Here is a 20,403-nt window from a genome sequence, read left to right on the forward strand (position 1 = left end):
CCAACTTCCCCCATTAACTTGGCTTGTCAGAAGCTACCTGGAAACATCACGAATGGTGATTTCACAAGTCCAGGATGCTGCAATTGTCATAACACATGTTACCAAGTGCCCCACATTCTGATTGTGTGACCGTGGGTAAGTTGCTACGGTTGTGAGTGCAAGGACTGGTTATACGTGTGGGGTTTTTTCCCCAGTGGTTGTAACTTTGAACGGTTGCTAAATGAATAGTTGTAAGTTGAGGATTACCTGTCGTCCAATTCATAAACTTTTAATCTTCTCATTCTGTGGACCTGTTTCTGCATGTCCTGGCCTGAGACGAAGTTGTTTATCTGAGTGGTCACTTCATTATTTATTGTGTTTCTGAATGTGTAAATTAGACTTCTTCCCCAGCTGCTGCCTCTTTCTCCAAAATAATAATAATAATGATATCCTAAGAAGCTGGTCTCTCTCACACACATCCTTGCCCCGTAACTGTAGTCGTGGCTGTAATCCCACTATTCTGCAATCAATCCCCAAACTAATCAAACTAATCCGAATCTTGCAACCTCTAGCTGTCTTGGACCCACAAATATGACAGCCCAGAATCTGAGGAGCTGAGAATCTAGGGAACATCTAGAGAATGTGAGGTGGAAGAAGCAGCAGAAAAACTGAATCAGGAGTATAATTCCCAGGTGTTACTTTCATTGCAACCGATGGGCCTCCCCTATTTATTTTTTATTTATTTATTTTAATCCCATTTATATCCCGCCCTTCTCCGAAGACTCAGGGCGGCTTACAAGCTTAGCAGTAGCCTTCATTCTATGTATATGCCTGCTTATTAGGGCTTTCACACACACACACACAAGCGGCATTATTACAAAGTCAGCTTAATTGCCCCCAACAATCTGGGTCCTATGCTGGCATCTCTTCTTCTTTTTCCCCTTTCAGTAACCTTGCTGAAGGTTAGCCCCAGAGCATGTGAACGAGAGGCGCCTGGTGCACCCCAACCCCCCTGTCTCTTATTTCTCCTTGATTTCCTTAGTCTGACAATTAAAAGTCAGGTCTAAATTTAAAAAAGCAGCTTTCATTTCCCACCACTAATGTGTTCCACAATCTGAGAAGAACAGAGATCAGCCATCTGGTTTTATTTTTTTACCATTGGAAGGAGGCTAAGGACGTAAGAACCACCTTGCTGGTTGTTGGTGATGTACCAAAATAAAACTCACGATAATAGAAGGTGCTTGGCCTGTTGTCATGAGAACTAGATTGCCCAGGAACCTGAGTTAGAAGCGAGGAGGAGGAGGAGGAGGAGGAGGAGGAGGAGGAGGAGGAGGAGGAGGAGGAGGAGGAGGAGGAGGAGGAGGAGGAGGAGAAGGCAGAGGAGGAAGAAAGATGCTGGGGAGGTCTTGCTGGTTCTCCTTGATATCCCACCCAGGGGCAGAGCCCAACTCACCCCCCACCAGCATGGTGCAGATGGAGAAAATCTTCTCTGAGTCGGTGTTTGCCGATACGTTGCCAAAGCCCACACTGGTCAGGCTGCTGAGGGCAAAGTATAGGGAGGTAATATAAGCACTGCGCAGGGAGGGTCCCCCTAAGAGTTCCCAAGTTGTGCCATTCAGGGAGGAAGTGGTCTGGTTGGTGGGTTCTTCTTCACCACTGCTGTTCCTCTGAGCCAGGTAATAGGGAGTCTCCAGGCGTCGAGCAAGCTCCTGCAGCCAACCTGCAAGGGTGGGGAAGAAGGAAGCAAAGCTAGAAGAAAATCCAGGCTAAGATCCTTCCCCTGAATGCTATTTCCTCACCCTACAGACTGGGTTCTTTTCTCAAAAATGTGCCAGCTGCAGACACAACCTGTTCTGGTCCAGTGTCCTGGAGAAGAACCTAAATGGTAAAGCCTTATAGGCTAGGACAAGGGTAGGCAACCTTGGCTCTTTTATGACTCGTGGACTTCAACTACATAGCATAGCTGGCTCAGGAATTCTGGGAGTTGAAGTCCACGAGTCATAAAAGAGCCAAGGTTGCCTACCCCTGGGCTAGGAGATAGAAGTTCCAACATTGGTCCAACAGATAGCTTTGGACAATCAGAGCACGCAGGCAATTGCCTGCCTCTGCTGCTTGTCTAAAGTATCTGATCTGTCGTGTTTTATGAGGTTTTACCTGAATCTCTTTTAACACTATCATGTTAAAAAAAAAAGTGGGGTACACAACTTATTAGCCTTCCAGGTGTTGGTGAACCATAATTCCTGGCATCTTTCCCACTGGTCATATTGCCCAGGAGAGATGGGAATCAACAACTTCTAGATGGTCAGTTTTTTTGGCTGGCTTTAAAGATATTTTCTGTGGATATGTCATATCCCTCTACAAATATGCCTTTCACCACACAGGGAGGCACACATCCCCTGAATTCATCATTACTACCCTTCTATAGACCAGTGGTTTTTCTATTTGTTTTCCCACCCAAGGAACCTCTTAGTTCACAAATATTAATTAATTAGTTCCTGGAAACCCTGATCAAGTGGTGAAGCTCTTGTTGATAGAAAACTAGCCGAGTTTGGTGAACTTTTTTTTTTAACCCTTCACCCTTCACCTTCACCGTTCTTATAAGACCCTGGAGTTCCATGGGACACAGTTTAAAAAACCCTGGCAATGGCCATATATACCATAAGGTTTCTTCATGCAAACTGCTCCCACCCAGAATCCATGCTTAAGCAGCACTATTTGTCCCCTGTCACCACACATATAAGCCAGTCACATCCATTGGTATCTAAGTGAAAATTTTCACATAGGGCATTTGCTAAGGCCATTTATGTTGTAGAGAGGGATACCAGAGACCTAGCCAAGCAGCTATGTGCAATGTTGGGAAATGAATGTAGACAGTAGTTTTCTGCTTAGAGCAGTGATGGCCAATCTATGACACTCTTGTCAAGGGTGACACACCATGACATTTTGGTGACATGCCAGTATTCACCACACCCAAGAACAATTGTTCTTGAAAGCACACTCCATTTTCACATAATTCCTAGAGGTTGTGGAAGCTGCCAAGGCCATGGGAGAGGGCTGTGCTCTTGTGTATCCTCCACAGCCTCCAAAAATTGTGTGAGAATGGGGCCTCCTTTCACATGTTTTTCAGAGGCCGTGGAAGAGCATTTCTCCGAAGCTGCTTCAAGAATGAAGGCCTGGTGTGACACATAGGAGTTTTGGGTAGGCTACAGAGCCCTGTCAACAGAAAGACGACACTGTAGGAAGGTAAATGTCATGTGGCAGATTCTCGTGGCAATTGTGCCATTACCTAAGGCTCACACAGGGCAGCTTTTCTGATAGCAGCGGTGGTGCTAGGGCTGAATGTTGAGGTCCAGACCTCAACCTCAGGCCCAGGTTCATCACTGCTGCTGCCAAGTACCACTGTTCAGAATGCTGTCAATCAGGGGTGTCAAACTGCCGGCCTGCGGGCCGGTTTCATCATACCGAAGCCGCGCCCGCCCCATTGCCAGCAATGCAAAAAAGAGTCGCGATACGTCATGACACGTCACGTGACATGGTGAGTTTCACACCCATGCTCTAGATGAATAGAGGGAGGAAACAGAATTGTTTCTCTTTTTCTTTGTGTGTGTGTGTGTGTGTGTGTGTGTGTGTGAAAGAGAGAGAGAGAGAGAGAGAGAGAGAGAGAGAGAGAGAGAGAGAACGAGAGAGCAGCAGAGTCAAATTAGTCATTTTCTAAATTCTTGAGATGCTGAGCCCAAGACGTTCGCTATCACTGACTTAGACACTGATCTGAGGCAGGACATAAAGTGAGACAGGACATAAAGTGAAGGCAGGACATAAAAGTGAGGCATAAAGAAAACGCATGTATTAGTTAGAAAAGAACAAGGAAATGGAAAATGCCAGACCACGAGTTTATCTGTCTCTCACACCTATTTAGTCAAGCATAGAGCTGTGATACATCTAACCACTTATGTCTTGTTTGTAGCTAACCACAAACATGGTGCTGGAAACTTAGGTGCTTCTGCAAGGAACCTGTGACCTCGATCAGTGAACGGTTGCAAGATATTTAGCTAAATTCAGCATAGCAACAAGGGGGGCTAGGCGCTATACGACAAGGGGAGTTGGGGGCTGTAATTCAAGTAACCAATCAATGCTCATAAGTTACATTTTCGTGTTTTGCTACTTTTGAAGACTATATATGTACTTGCTTTCCCATGAAAACGTGTTCAGATGTTTCTATTGCTTTTTGTCTGAACCTTTTGGCCAAAATAAAACAAACTTCTTTTGATTCCGGGGTCTGAGTCTCTTGATTCTGCAACAGATCCAGGTAGCAGTATGTCTGAGTCAGGCTAATCACTGTGTGTTTCCATTAAGCCACAGAATAGAATTGCCCCAGATCATTAAGATCCATAAATCCTGCGATGGTGAAAAGTGAGCTAGAGAATAGAAGGACCCTCCATCCTAATTGCTTTCAGGGATCAATAGAAGTGAGACTGTGAGGTCTCAGGAGCTCCTCAGGACTCCTTCCCCATTCCACTTCTTGCAGAGCCCTGAGGAAGGAGTCGGATAGGAGTTTGAAAAGCCAGAAGACAAAGGGAAGCTCTCTGTACAGGCCCCAAGCCCAAGGCGAACTTTATCCCATTCTCTCTGCAGCTCATCCTCCCAGCATCACTAGCTTTCTCTCTCTTTTCTCTGGGAGATAGTGAGCCAGAGGCAGCATTTATGAAGGATTAAAACAGCATTCCCCAATGAAGTGCCATCTGGATGTGTTGGTTGTCAGTTCCCATCGTTTCACCCAGCATGCTCAAAGGGAGTGGAGCAAATCAGGAATTCGTACTGTCCAAGTTGATAGCCAACATATATTTAAAAGGCACCGTATGGGAGGATGAATATAATTTGAAAGCACGGAGGCAAGAAATCCAACCCTAAACCAAAAATAAATTCAGAGAGATTGGAGATTTCCCAGCTCTCTTCATTTTTAAAAAAGAAAGGGAAAAATACACGCTTCACCAAGTTGCAACAGATATATCACCCTTGAGGACTGAGTCTCTCTCCACACACCCCTAGGGATCTGGCAGCCCTATCAAAAAGCCAATGCGGCAGTTACTTGTTAATTTGTTACCATGCAGTCCCCAGAGTCTGCTGGAGAACGGTAATTATGCAAAAGCTCATGGTCCCCAAGCACAAGAGAGAGACTGTGCCGATTATTATTGCACTTGACTGGAGGTGACCACAGCTATTTTATATGAATTGGCCAACACACCACGGCCAATTCACTGCGGAACAACTCAGCACAGGACAACTCATTGCGGGACAAAAGTTACACTAATATCAAAGAAATGTTGGAATAGAATCATCAAAGAAAGGATGCCAAAGAAGGGGCAGAATGAAATGTGAATGGCAAAAATTAAAATATTTTTATTTTATTTTAAATAATTAAATTGAATTGAATTGTCCCGCAGTGAGTTGTCTGTGATGAGTTGGCTGTGGCAAGTTGTGCCATTCCCATTCATATAGGCCCTTCTGCTTCTACTTGGCCTTACAGCTTCCCCTAAGTTGCAACATGCAGTGGGTCTGGGGATTCGAATCTGAGAGAAGAAAGTAATCCTCCCTGAGCTGCCCCCAAGCCCCCCCCCAAGGAAGGTAGCCCCCTGGCACGCACCTATCCCAGGCACCTGGGAGGGGCTGCTCTCGACCTCCCGCTGGCCGATGAAGTACCAGACGCAGGCGACCCAGTGAGCCAGAAGGGCAAAGACAGTCATGAGTAGGGTGAGCACCACGGCGCTGTACTGGGAGTACCGATCCAGGTTGGGCAGCAGCCGCAGTAACCGCAAGAGCCTCACCGTCTTCAGCAGGTGTGCCCCAAAGTACTGGGTGAGAAAGAAAAGACCGGATATGCCTAGACAGCCCTCGCTGGGGTCAAAGGGGAATGTTGTGCTGGCAGAAGAGAAGAAACATGGCGACATCATAAAGGCCCCTGACCAAGGAATGCCGGGGCTTGTTTTTGAGGAATACATCTCTCTTGAATTAAATTTATAAAATACCACACCAGTACAAGAAGGGGAAAAATAATAATAATAATAATAGAAAAGTCTTACTTCTTCTAACCTGCTAACAAAATTATTCACAGTCATTCAGGTTGTAACTTTAAAATGCATCCAACTGATACTTTGGCTTTTGAAGATTCACGTTGGCTTGTAATGAACTTCAGACCCAAGTGTGCTACTTTGGTCTCCCTCAAGATTTCTGCGTGGCAATTACCTGGGCGAAGAGCTCTAAAGGACGCTTTAGATCCTAGAACTGATCCAAACCCTACACAATCACGTACAAGTTGGAAATCACCAGACTTAATTGCAGTGAAGAACAAAGAGTCATTGGCACTAAAGCAGATCTGGACAGCCTTCCCAAGGCCTTCTCGGCAATGGTCTGTCGACACTCACACCCTCCTCGTCAATGGCCTGACCTTCTGCTGGAGCAGACACTTTAACAGTTCAGTTCAGTGCAAGGTTCCCTAGCCACAGAAAGTTCTCCCTATTAGCAGGGAGAACTTTTGTTAAAGTATGTGAGATTCCAGATCAGGAGCCATACTTTTGAGGCCGAAACACTCTCCAGCAATATTTTACCGAGAAATGAAATATTGAGGGAAGACCAAGTTCAGTAAGCAATAGCAGAAGAGCCAAAATCAACTAAGTTGCAGCTCTTGACTCTCTACAAAGATAGACTTATGACTGCATGAAATAGCCTTGCAGAATCGACACATCTTCTGTGTGCCCCATTGTGGAGAATCCGAACCCAACTCACCACATTGACCTTGAAGGCATAGAGAAGGTCGAAGGGTAATGCTGCTAAGAGGTCCAGCACGAACCAGCGGGTCAAGTAGTGTAGGAATATAGCATGAGGATCAAAGACCACCTGCCCTGATTTGCTGACAAATGTGGTGCGAAAATTCAACACAATGTCTACAAAACAAGGCAAACAAGAACAGTAAAAGAATGGCAGTTGGCCACCATTATGCAAGCCTTACTTCCCTTGCTGCCTTCCAGGCATCCCAAGATTATAACTCTGACAATCCCTGGTCCTGCCACCCGGGAAGTGTGGAAGTTGCGGAAGGATACAACTCAAAGGCAGCTGGTAGGAAAGGCCAGGCTACTTAACATGCTCTCACCAGCTGATGCTTTCACGCTGTGCCCGCAGTCATCTGTTTTCCTTACTATGCAAAACAGTCACATGAGTGGAAGCTCATGTATATCTGAACACCCGCCCCCCCCTCAAACAACTCCTTTGCCAGTGAAAGGAGATCACACCTCCTGGGGAGGTCCTGGTTTGTTAGAAGTGAATCCGAAGGGTGGGGAGGGAGGCAGAAAGGGTTCCCTTGAAGCCAGCAATGAGCAAGAAATTCTCTGAGTTGGCCAAGCAGGATCTAGCTCCATGCCCCAGTTTTGATCTGGGACTGCTGTTGCTAGTTTCTTTAGCAATCTCCAGTTTTGGAAGCCAAGAGCTTTTCAGGTAGATGCCATCCCAAATCTTCACAGGCTCTCCTCAAAACCAGAGCCTAGGACTTTTCGATTTCAGTTGCCAAATTCCCAAACGGAGAAACGAGAGTCTTTCTAAAGGCCCCCGCACTCTGAAAACTATAAAAGGCACACAGGGCTTCAGAGTAGATCTGAATGGTTGCCCGACAAGTTCAGTATTAAAAGTAGCCCTCAACTTACAACCATAACTGGGGCCAGAATTTCCACCGCTAAGCAAGGAGGTTGTTCAATGTGTCCTGCCTGATTTTGCATTGTTTGTCATGGTTGTTAAGTGAACCACTGCAGTTGTTAAAAGAATCGTGCAATTGTTAAGCAAACCTGACTTTGCTCGTCAGAAGCCAGCTGGGAATGTCACAAAGGGTGATCCAGGACCCCGGGGTGCCACAATTGTAAATATATGCCAGTTGCTAAGTGCCCAAATTTTCTTTTGTGACCATGGGGATGCTGTGATGGTTGTAAGTGCAAAGACCAGTCAGATGTCACCATTTTCAGTGTCTCTGTAACTTCAAGCAGTCACTAAACAAATGGCTGTTAAGCCGAGGACAACCAGTACTTACACTGACCAACTATAGGTGCTCCCTGATTCTCCTCTATCTTGGAACGTCAGGAATTAAACAGGGGGCCCGTTTGCATCTTAATCTGGAATGTGGCCTCCCAGGTGCTGATACCTGCCCCCTTACCTAAGATAAAAAGGATTTCAACAGAGAGATCACAGACACTGGGGGGCGCACGAGAAGCCTCTGGAAGCCCTTCATCCTTGGTGCCATTGAAGCAGACGCTGTAGGGCACTGTGACAGCCACGTACAGCGTGGCCAGGAGAATCAGTCCATCCCAGCCAGCTTTGAAGGTACCATAATGCAGCAGGATGAATGGCGACTTGCGAGCGGCGGCCACTTTGTATTCAGGCAAAGCAGACTTCTCACCAAACACACCCTGGAGAGAAAGCAATAAGAAAGATTAAATGCTCGGAACTGAGCAAAGCCTCTCAACCCAGCCTACATTGGCTGGGGGGAGCAGGGTGTCCCCCAGGAATCCATCAAGTATGGAAGTTAAGAGTGGGTGCATCCAATTGGTCCACTGCTGGATCCTATCTTTGGGTACGATCGTGTGATGGAGTGTGCACCTGCAGCATCAGAGGGGGTGTATTTAGCCAACTCGGAGCCTTCCCAGAAAGAGGCTCAGATCAGTCCTGAGCTGAATAGGGGAAAAGGTTCAGGGTAGCCACCCCCTACAATCTCTCAGATCTAGTAGATTAGGAGGTTATAGCTTTAATTTGGCAAGATTTTCTCCATCAGCTGCCAGCAAATAAAAGATTGAACTCAACTGGATCTCATTGTCTCATCTCTAGGCTTGGCCCCGACATATAGCAGGTGCAGGAATGTCTGTTTGAAATCCTGCCTGGTGGGGATCCTTTAGGGATCCAAAACTGACAGTCTCAGACTTACAACTCAGTGTTATGCCTTGCTAACCGGGGAATTCTAGAGAATGCAGACTGAGCATATCTGGAGGGGGCCAGGATAGGCCAGGCAGATTTAAAAAAAATTAAATCCTTTCCAGGATTATTTTGCCCTGATCCAGTAAAATTCGGATACATATACACCAGTCTCTGAATACAGATCTTCTTCACGAAATTATGGGCTTAAGAAGGATAACTAATTAAATGTGACTACTACCCATCTGTAACCTTTGGAGGGAAGGGTGTACTGCATTTGGTTGCATGCTCAAGTAGCTGCACACTGCTTTACAACTTAAACCAAATAAATACAAGCACATTGAATGGGGCTACCTTAGTTTGTTGATATTTAATGTGCTTTTCAGGGGGGGGGGGTTGTTTCAGAATCTGTTTTAACTTTTGCAGTGAATGAACCTGATCCATATTTAAAGTAAAGGTAAAGGTTCCCCCGCACATGCGTGCTAGTCGTTTCTGACTCTAGGGGCCGGTGCTCATCTCTGTTTCAAAGCCGAAGAGCCAGCACTTGTCCGAGGACGTCTCCGTGGTCATGTGGCCAGCATGACTAGATGCCAAAGGCACATGGAACGCTGTTACCTTCCCACCGTAGTGGTCCCTATTTTTCTACTTGCATTTTTACGTGCTTTCGAACTGCTAGGTTGGCAGAAGCTGGGACGAGTAACAGGCGCTCACTCTGTTACACGGCACTCGGGATTCGATCCACCAAACTGCCGACCTTCTGATCGACAAGCTCAGCATCCTAACCCACTGAGCCACTGCATCCCTTGATCCATATTTAGTGTATGTTTAATAAAGAAATGTTGATTTTTTGTTTTAAAAATGGGCCAGCTGTTTCGTTAATCAGGGAGAAGAATTGCCTTGGGCAGTAGATTTTGAGTGTTATTTATAAAATCTGTACCATATTCTTGGAAGATAGAGCTCTATATGCTGCATGACTTATTCTTCATCCTTAAATTAGCCTTGCTCTATCCCAGGGGTAAGCAACCTTGGCTCTTTTATGACTCATGGACTTCAACTCCCAGAATTCCTGAGCCAGCTACTGTCTCAGGAATTCTGGGAGTTGAAGTCCATGAGTCATAAAAGAGCCAAGGTTGCCTAATCCTGCTCTATCCTAAAAAGTAGTAAAAAATACCCACACCGAAGTGAGAATGAATTGCCAACTGGTTGGCTTCTGCATATGGAATAGAAGCTGCAAAATCATTTCAGACTGGTCTTCATTAGCATAAATTAATGTCTAGATAATCATGGGATTATATAACTTCAGGGCTTGTGGTTCCCTAAAATAGGAGATAGATAAGTGTGCAGGAGCTCTCTACAGAGAGATGGAGGACGTCTACAGATAGGATCATTTTATCTCTTGGAGACTTGGAGGGAATATATGATAAATGCTCTCTTGGTTTGCTTGTAAGCTTTTGCACAAATTATCTTGGTCAGCAACAGAGACGAGAGAGAGAGAGAGAGGGAGAGAAGAAAGAGAGAGAGAGATGGAAGAAAGAGAGAGAGAAAAGAAAAAGAAGAAGAAGAAGAAGAAGAAGAAGAAGAAGAAGAAGAAGAAGAAGAAGAAGAAGAAGAAGAAGAAGAAGAAGAAGAAGAAGAAGAAGAAGTTGGCAACAAACACTTAAGGAGAAATCAATGCCCTAATCAAGGAACTGCCAAGGAGAAAATCATACCCCCATCAGCACTGGCAGAACAAGCTATGTAGATAAACAGGGAGCAAACCCCACACTCATTAGCACTGAGGATATTACCTACTTTGGTAATGAAATGGTTGCAAGCAAGCAACCAAATCAGAGAGCACCAAGAATTCCAAAAGTTGGGATTCCTGCTTTTTAAAATATATATCTTGTTTGACTCTACTAAACGTTAATAAACACGAAGAGCAAATTGTTGGGGAAGTAAGTAATGAACCCTATCAGCGGTTGCTGATTTTCTAGCAGTTATTTGGCCAACACTTAAATCCTTGAAGAGCCACGGCCATTTTGTATTGACAGGATTTATGGGGACTTTTGAGGAATTACGCACTGAGGAACTGCTCCTGAGTAACCATCTCAAAACTGGATCCCCATTGGTTCAGGAAAGATCTTGGATTTAGTTCTGCTTACAATTTCCTAGATAGTCATCATGGTCTCTCTTAGTTACTTTACTACTAATTACTATTGATTTTGAGTCATTTGTGCCTGTTTCCAAAAAGGACCTGGACACAATCATTCAGATGAATATGTTACAAGTACATTCTCTATTGGTCTGCCCATGAAGACAGATGTAGACTTCCATTCCTATGGAAGGTTGTTAAATGTTGACCAAGGCAAACTAGAGGATGCCTGCCATACCTGGATTGGAGTACTGGGTGAAATAGTGTTATAGCCCTTGTCCCTTGTGATAAACATTCAGCTCTTTTCCCTTACTCAACAAACTGAGATCCTGTGTGGTCTCTGTACTTCTATCCACTAAACTTCTAAAAGCTGCACTTTGGTCTGTTGTCCATGGAGCTTGTCCATACCACGTACCTTGTGGAGTTTGCGCTTTCCTTTGCCCTGCTTCTGGAGATGTCCTGAGAGGTGATAAAGCACAGCCCGGCTTCGCCGACGATTGGCATTGAAGCCTTTAGCTCCAGCTCGGCTGTAGCGTCGCCGCCCACCTAGCAAAAGACAAAACAGCAAGAAGGATTTGTATCTGCTCTTTCAGCAGTAACCAATATATTCTCAATGAGAAAATATCTCAAAATTTGAGTTTTAGAGCAATGTTTTCACCCTTGCTTGGAGATGACTTCTACTATTACAGAACCTTACACATTCAATGCTTATCCTTTAGAGGAAAAACTTTAACAGCCTTCCTTAGAGAACACAGAATAACAGTGTTGGAAGGGACCTTGGAGGTCTCTAGTCCAACCCCCTGCTCAAGCAAGAGACCCTACCATTCCAGACAAGTGGCTGTCCAGTTTCTTCTTCAAAATCTCCAGTGATGAAGCACCCACAACTTCTGGAGGCAAGCTGTTCCACTGATTGTTTTCACTGTCAGGAAATTTCTCCTTAATTCTAGGTTGGCTCTCTCTTTGTTAAGCTTCTATCTGTTACTTCTTGTTTTGTCCTCAGATGTTATGCAGAATATATGACCTCTCCTCTCTATGGTAGCCCCTCAAATATTGGAAGACTGCTATCATGTCATCCTTAGTCCTTCTCTTCGTTGGGCTAGACTAGTCATTCATGTCATCCTTAGTTCTTCTCTTCGTTGGGCTAGACTAGTCATTCATGTCATCCTTAGTCCTTCTCTTCGTTGAGCTAGACTAGACATTCATGTCATCCTTAGTCCTTCTCTTCGTTGGGCTAGACTAGACATTCATATATATCTGTTCATTAACATGTCCAGGAAACTGGTCATAATGAGAAATTAAGATATAGTACTATAGATGCTACTTCAGAAGAAAAGTCTAAATTCAAAGAGCTTTACTCCTAAGGAATTGGAGCCTGAGAATTAGGTATTAAAATGCTTCTTTTTCTCTTGGATACTATCCTAAATGCCACTGTTTTCTTTCATCAGCAGAAATATAACTGGAGAAAACTTGTTTTCACCCTGTTCTAAATGAAAATGAGCTAAGCGAAAGTAACAGTTTTCCATAAAGAAGACAATAGAGGGGCCTGAGTAGGAAGCAAGAGCCACGTTCCCCCAAACACTGCTCTAAACACTTTGTTAGAGCAAAAGTAAAAGATCCTATAGTCTAAGGAAAAGGAAACATGGAAAGGTAGATGGAAGGAGCAGAATTTATTTATTTATAAAAAAAATTGGCCACCCCTTTTACCATAGGGCAGGGGTAGGCAACCTTGGCTCTTTTATGACTCGTGGACTTCAACTCCCAGAATTCCTGAGCCAGCCATGGTTGAAGTCCACGAGTCATAAAAGAGCCAAGGTTGCCTACCCCTGCCATAGGGTAACTCTGAGTGGCTTACAGTAACACAAAATCTAAAACATAAAAAGTTAAAATCAAACATTAAAGCCAAAGACACATGGAGAGAGGGCGGGGGCAGAGTGGGGGCAGGGAAGAGAAAGCCTTCCTCCTGGGCCCCACCAGCTGAAATTACCGGGTTGACGGGACCCGCAGTAGGCCTTCACTGCTGGCATGAGTGGGATGGGTCAATCCCAGTGGGGCGAGACGGTCCCTCAAGTAACCTGGAGCCATGCCATGAAGGGCTTTAAAGGGGATCGCCAACACCTTGAATTGCACCCTGAAGCAGACTGGTAACCAATGCAGCTCATGGAGCAGTGGTGTGGCTGGGGCCATTCTTGCCCCCCCCCCAAAAATACCTGTGCTGCCTCACTCTGTACCAGCTGCAGCTTCCAAATGTTCTTCAACAATAGCCCCATGTAGAGCACATTACAGTAGTCCAGTTGTGAGATGACTAGAGACTGAACGACTGAGTGAACACACATGCAGCTTAATAATAATAATAATAATAATAATAATAATAATAATAATAATAATAATAATAATAATAATAATAATAATAATAATAAGTTGGAAGGGACCTTGGAGGTCATCTAGTCCAACCCCCTGCTAAGGCAGGAAACCCTACACCATTTCAGGCAAATGGCTGTCCAGTCTCTTCTTAAAAACTTCCAGTGTTGGAGCATTCACCACTTCTGCAGGCAGGTTGTTCCACTGGTTAATTGTTCTAACTGTCAGGAAGTTTCTCCTTAGTTCTAGGTTGCTTCTCTCCTTGACTAGTTTCCATCCGTTGCTTCTTGTCCTGCTTTCAGGTGCTTTGGAGAATAGCTTGACTCCCTCTTCTTTGTGGCAGCCCCTGAGATATTGGAACGCTGCTATCGTGTCACCCCTCACCCTTCTCTTCATTAAACTACACATACCCAATTATGTGTAGCTTATAAAGGCAAAAACAAATACAGTTGGTTCTTGACTTAGGACCCACCATTGGGACTGGAAATTTGATTGCTAAGTGATGTGTTTGTTAAGCCAGGGGTCTCCAAGCTCCGTTCCGGGCTGCGGCATGCCAGCAACTGGGCCGCAAAAACAAGCAAAGCCCCATCCATGATATGTGGGCATTAAACAAAATCACACCCCCTCCAGCCTGCGGAAAAACCTCTCTCCATGGCACTGGCCCCTGGTGCCCAAAAGATTGGGGACCTCTGTGTTAAGCGAGTCGTTATGTGATTGAACCCAATTTTGCAATCATTTTTACCACAATTGTTAGAAGAATCACAGTGCTCGTTAAGCAAATCATGTGATCATTAGGTGATTCGGTTGTGGTCGTTAAGCAAATCCTTCTTCCACAATTGACTCTGCTTGATGGAAGTCGGCTGGAAAGGCTGCAAATTGCGATCCTGTGACCATAAAACACGGCAACTCTCATAAGTGTGAGCCACTTGCCAAGCCTCTGAATTGCGACGACTTGACCGTGGGGGTGGTGCAATGGTCATAACTTCAAGGATGAGTCATAAGTTACTTTTCCCAAGGCATTTTTAACTTCAAACCATTGTTAATGAATAATTGCAAGCTAAGGGCTACCTCGAAGGGCCACTGAGGTCCTACAGTTGTTAAGGACAAGCTGACGATGAATATTATGCTTCATTTGGTCCTCAGATGAAAGTGAGCAGCTAATGACTGGTGAAATCACAGCAGGATTCCTAATTGTCAGGGAACAGGATTCCAATCTCTGTTTAATTCTTTAGTCTTACAGTGATTGCCCAAAATATACAGAACATGCACACGTGGGCAACATGTTGAGCCTGCTGAGGGGGCCCTTATCTGTTCCATAAATCTTACTGAAAATTGTATTACTGCTATGCTTGCTTGGAATATCCACACTGTGGAATTTTTAAGCAAAGCTGTAGTTTCTTCAACTATGAGAAATGCAGAATGCTTATCCTTGGAGATATTATAGATTTTCCAGAAATGGGGGTTGTGTCTGTGATGAACTTTTTTTTTGCCCTTTTAAATCTACCACCATACAACCAGTGCTACACCAGAATGTTTATGGGCAGGAGATACTAACATTACCAAAAGGGTTCAACTCTGCAAAGGCTGACACTATGTGAGTATCCAAGAAATACCATTTAGAATAACAAAAGAAATCAGTGAAAAAAGGGAGACCAGAAAGTGTAACGTTTTCCCATCATGTCCATACTTTGTAAAGAAGTGTAAACAAGCGAAAACAGACTGAGTTAGCTGCATGAACAGCTAATTAATGAAAGCTCATGTCCCACTAGTGACTTCATATGGTGCTTGGTGAATAATGTATATGCCAAAGAACAGCTTTGCCACTTTTGTTTCTGGCAGATCTACTGTGTCTGTTAACAATGCATGACATATCAATAGTTTCACCAGCTTCGAGGCAAGGAAGCTACGTCTGTTAGGGTTCTGTAATCCAATTGGAAAAGGGATAGGATCTCTGCCAGCAGACTGAGTCTTCAGCTGTGCTACCAAGAGGTCCCATGAGTCTTTACTTGGCACCTGAAGCCGTTTTATTTGCATGTTCTCTTAACTCCATTTCATTTATGCACCACTGAACATTTGTTTGCAGAATGCTTACTCTTGTTTTGAGAGTTGTGGGCTACAAATCACAGGATGGTAACCAGAAGGAAGGGGGAAAAAAACCACGGCTATCGTCATCATCACCACCACCACCACCACCATCCTTCTCCAACATTTGAAGAAGGACCTTCCTTATTGATCTCACAATCTCTTGAGGATTCTTAAACCTCTGTGATCCAGTAGCCCAGTCTCCCCGGTGTGTGGTAATACAATTCCCATCATGCCATAGCTAGCATGGACAATGGAGCACGTGGGAGTTGTAGTATCCCAAGATCTCAGGAGGCCATGAATTGGTGCCCTCATAGGTAAGGTTGTACCACATCTTGCAATTTTATCCTTTACTCCGTGGGCCCCATGGCTAGCTTGATCTCACCTCCATCCTTCCAGTTTTCTGCAGATGCTCTGTTTTTGGTCTCTGTGATGTCTTTGTGGGAGACTAGAAAAAGGGCCACTTCCCCCTTTTCATTCTTGATAGGCACCACATCCAAGAGACACCAGAAAGGGACACCTGAAAGATAAGAAGCCCTGTGAGAAGATGATCTTGGTATGAGTGTCAGGGAATGACCTTCCCTACCACCATCCCCAACTTCATCTTCTTCCGCTGCTCCAAACTCTTTCTGGAGACCTAGGAAACGGCAGGAAAGAAAAGAAGGTCAGCAGCTATTCACAGAAGGCTCAGCGCCAAAGATGTTGCTTTACTGAGCAAAGAGATTTGCTGCTCCCAGGTTCTGAAAATCCCAAATTGGTGGCGGTGTGTGTGTGTGTGTGTGTGTGTGTGTGTGTGTGTTGCGTGTTTGCCAGCTTTCATCCTCCTTTCCTATACTTCCTGTCCAAGCAAAAGCCATTCTATTCAGCCTGGCTTTTGATCATCAGACTCAAGTGTGTTGTGCTGTGCTTAATGGGTGCTATATGTGTCCTTATGTGTTTTTAATATGATGGGTTGCACATCAAAGCCTTATTAGCTGACTGGTGTTGAGCTTTAATCATAAACATAAACGTGGCTGCGCGAGCAGATCTGAGCACACTGTTCTGTACCAGCCTGCTACCGGCCCTGCAGAAAAGGCAGGGACAACCCCTTTTACAAGAAGGCAAGAGGCTGGAACTAAGCCTGCCAAATTTATGGATACAAAAGCAAACAGAACAAGACACGAACCATGAAACAGGAGCTATTCAAGCGGTTGCCTTCAGCAAACCAGCCCTCCCACGCATTCCCCTTTTATACAGTTCAGGGTGTGGCTTCTCTCTGCCTCCTTCCGAGGTGCCCCATTGCCTTCCTCTGTTTACTCCTGATTGACTGCCTCCTGCGTCGGGCGTCCTTGAACAGGGCCAGCTGTGGGTCATCTTCATCCATGCTGTCAGGCTCACACAGCTGGGTCTGCGTCGTGACCAGGTGGGAGGGGCCTGGCTGAGGGCTCTCATCAGCAAGCTCTCCAACCCCCTCAGCAAGCTCTTCAACACCCCCCTCCTCCTCTGAGTTGTCCGACCCAACTGCCGAACCCACAGGCTGACCCTGAATCACAACACACACCAAGAGCTGCACATGTAATACCTCTGCTGCGTGAGCTGCATTGAGTTTCTTCTGGGTCCAGTTCAAGGTGTTGGTTATCAACTTTAAAGCCCCTTCATGGCATGAGACCAGGCAACCTGAAAAACTATCTTGTCCCAATTACATTGGCCCGGGGAGGCAAAGAGGATAAGTTACAGACTTGTCAGCTCAAAAATTTTGACTGGGAGAAAAGTTTTCTCTTGCCGTGGCCTCTGCCCTAAGGAACATCCTGCCCCCTAAAGCGAGGCTGCCCCCCACTCTTCTGGCCTTTTTGGAACTGGCATGGAAGTCTAATCAAGGTATGCAATCTTGAGGGTGGTTGATGGTTTGAGGGTGCTTCTTCCGTCTTTTTAACTCTGTTTTTTTTAAACTGTGCCTTTTTATATGGCTTTATAGTTTTTAATCTGTAAACCTTTCACTCGGATAGCAAAATAGGCAGTATATAAATTTAACGAATAAAATAAAATTGCATTTTTAAAAAAATCTTTAGTTCTATTGCTAGTTGCATTACGACCTGGTTTGATGAGAAGAAAAGCAGGAATTGAAGCAAAGAATCAGCCCTGAAACTGACGGAAATTCATAGAAATAATTCTGGTTTCATTTCTGTTGAGCTTTACGGACGCTGAATTGGAAAAGGAAAATGGGAAATTAATACTGTACATATGGATACTGTGGCAAGGTTAAAGTAAAGGTAAAGGTTCCCCCGCACATGCCTGCTAGTCGTTTCCGACTCTAGGGGCCGGTGCTCCGTGGTCATGTGGCCGGCATGACTAGACGCCAAAGGTGCACGGAACGCTGTTACCTTCCCACCGAAGTGGTCCCTATTTTTCTACTTGCATTTTTACGTGCTTTCGAACTGCTAGGTTGGCAGAAGCTGGGACGAGTAACAGGCGCTCACTCTGTTAACGCGGCACTCGGGATTCGACCCGCCAAACTGCCGACCATCTGATCGACAAGCTCAGCGTCTTAACCCACTGAGCCACTGCGTCCCTGTGGCAAGGTTACAGAATGCACAAAGAAGAATAAAGAAATGCCCACGGTTAGATTATAAAATTGATGGAGCATGTAGACAGTGCAAAGCTAACCAATTTGGTCAGGGAAAAACAAGAAAGACTTTTTTTTTTTAAAAAAAGGCTGGAATCCTTAAAAGGACTTTTTGTTGAAATAAGGAAAGACTGTATTGACGATTTATGGATTTGGGGGTTGAAAGGGTTAAAGAGAAGAAGAAAGACTAAGGTAGCCATTACTTGGTAGAAAAGGGTCGGAGTCATAACTTGAGGCTCCCTTTTTATTTAGCCTTGGTGGAGCAGTGGGCTAATGCCTCCTTAAGTAACACCAGCTGCCTGCAATTAGTGCAGGTTCGCGTCCCACCAGGCTCAAGGTTGACTCAGCCTTCCATCCTTCCGAGGTAGGTAAAATGAGGACCCAGATTGTTGGGGGCAATTAAGCTGACTTTGTAATAATGCTGCTTGGGGGTGTGTGTGAAAGCCCTAATAAGCAGGCATATACATGGAATGAAGGCTACTGCTAAGCTTGTAAGCCGCCCTGAGTCTTCGGAGAAGGGCGGGATATAAATGCAATAAAAATAAAATAAAATAAATAAATAACCTTCTCCCCCCCTTTTTCCTTTCTTCTCTTTTTGCACCTCTTTTTCACTTATTATTTTTCTTTATTTACCGTACACCTTTTTCTAAATTTTATTGCCTTTAATCTCTTAATTTAACAAATTATTAAGTTTATAAATTTAATAAAATGTGGGTTTGTGGATGGGTGTGCATATAAACGGACCCACTGTGATATGCGTGTTTATTAGTACAGTGACATCCACACTCTACCCGCTGCCCCGGTGCTGGTATCTGCTTCTTACTGTTATTGAATAAACCTCTCTATATCTGTTGGCCTCCTTTACTCACTGGGTATAGAATTGTTATTCCACAACATGGCACTCGCCATCTGCTCTCAAGACATCTTTGGTGTTCACGCAGAAGTGGGAGGGGTGGTGTGAACGAATCTCAGCCTGCGTGTAGGTGTGTGGCTCTGGGCATTCCTAAGCGTGCTAAATAAAATAGCAGTCTTTTTTCCCCCAACCGCTTCCTCCTTGGCAATGGAAAGAGTCACAGGTCGAGGACATATAAGGGGAGACAGACAATTCAACCCAGGGCACTGGTTTGGGGTGCAGTGGATGCCTTTGAGCCCCACACACGCTTTCAACTGAAACGAAAAACCAGGGAAGCAGGGGACAGCTCTGGAAAGCCGCTCCTGTTCACACCAAACGTGAAGAAATGAGTTGATCTAAGGCCACCGCCAATGTTCTTCACACCTGAAATGCTTCCAGAAGGATCTCTGCTGCAAGAGACAAGGTCCGGATAGACAAGACAACAAGAGCACTGCAGTTTACACAGTTCTGTAGGACAGGGAAGCAGAGCAACGCAACCTGCTTAGCCAGCCCAAGCCACTAACATTCACTTGCTGCATGTTACAAAAGATTTTCTTTCCTAACTAATTTTCCCTCAAGCATTATTCATAACACACACATACATACAGAGAGAGAGAGAAAGAGAAAAAGAAAGAGAAAGAGCGAGACGGGGAGGGGGAGGGGGGGAAAGGTAGACAGACAGACTCTCTTTCCACAGTATCTATTTCAACTTCCATTTTCCACTTCCTGGTACAAACTCTTCCCCCCAATGGTTCCTTTGCAATTCAAAGTATGTTGTCAGAAACTGGACTCACCGCTTTTCCTGTAGAGGATGAGCTCAGCTTTAAATTCCTTGCGCTCATCAAGGGCTTTGCGTATCTGGGTGCGCACCAGCTCACTGGTGTCAGGCCCATAGAGGAAGTTGCAGGCACAGCAACGTTGCATGACCTCAGCCCGGGAGAAGCCGGTCAGTTCACAGAAGCCATCAGAACAGTACACCACTGGGAAGGCTCCCCGGACTTGGGCATTGCCCAGGACAAAATTACTGTCTGAAGAGAAAAAGGAAAGAAGCAATGATCACTGGCCTGGCTTGACAAGAGTGGAAATCCTAGGATCCACCTGATCTACCTCAGAGAAAATCACTTCGCCGACATGGTACCCAATAAATGAGTTGATCTACAGCCAGGTTTCCCAACTTTAAGCTATGTGTACTTCAACTCCCAGAATTCCCCATCCAGCATGAGGAATGGCTGGCTAAGGGAATTCTGGGAGTTGAAGTCCATGTGTTCTAAAGTTGCCAGGATTGGGAGACCTTGTTCTAAAGCTTTCATCTTTGAAACCCCAAAATTTCAGGACTCTTACCTAAATGTTGATATTAAATTGTCACTTTAAATTGAAAAGCACTGGTGGACTTTATTCACTCACGACAGTCAATGC

The 20,403-nt window shown here is 45.0% G+C and overlaps 1 protein-coding gene across 1 annotated transcript in view; it reads right to left on the minus strand.

Annotated features, from left to right (window-relative positions):
* Positions 1–20,403, minus strand: part of KCNH3 (potassium voltage-gated channel subfamily H member 3) — an 85,257-nt gene that overhangs the window by 12,257 nt on the left and 52,597 nt on the right. Inside the window, exons 2-8 of the mRNA XM_083355479.1 lie at positions 19,782–20,015; positions 15,879–16,013; positions 11,469–11,599; positions 8,171–8,423; positions 6,760–6,917; positions 5,621–5,828; positions 1,433–1,699 (exon numbers count right to left, since the gene is read on the minus strand). Of these exons, the coding sequence (XP_083211605.1) occupies positions 1,433–1,699; positions 5,621–5,828; positions 6,760–6,917; positions 8,171–8,423; positions 11,469–11,599; positions 15,879–16,013; positions 19,782–20,015 (1,386 nt within the window). The remainder of the gene's footprint in view (positions 1–1,432; positions 1,700–5,620; positions 5,829–6,759; positions 6,918–8,170; positions 8,424–11,468; positions 11,600–15,878; positions 16,014–19,781; positions 20,016–20,403) is intronic.

The sequence above is a fragment of the Vipera ursinii genome (assembly GCF_947247035.1).
Source record: "Vipera ursinii genome assembly, chromosome: 2".
Taxonomy (NCBI): Eukaryota; Metazoa; Chordata; class Lepidosauria; order Squamata; family Viperidae; genus Vipera; species Vipera ursinii.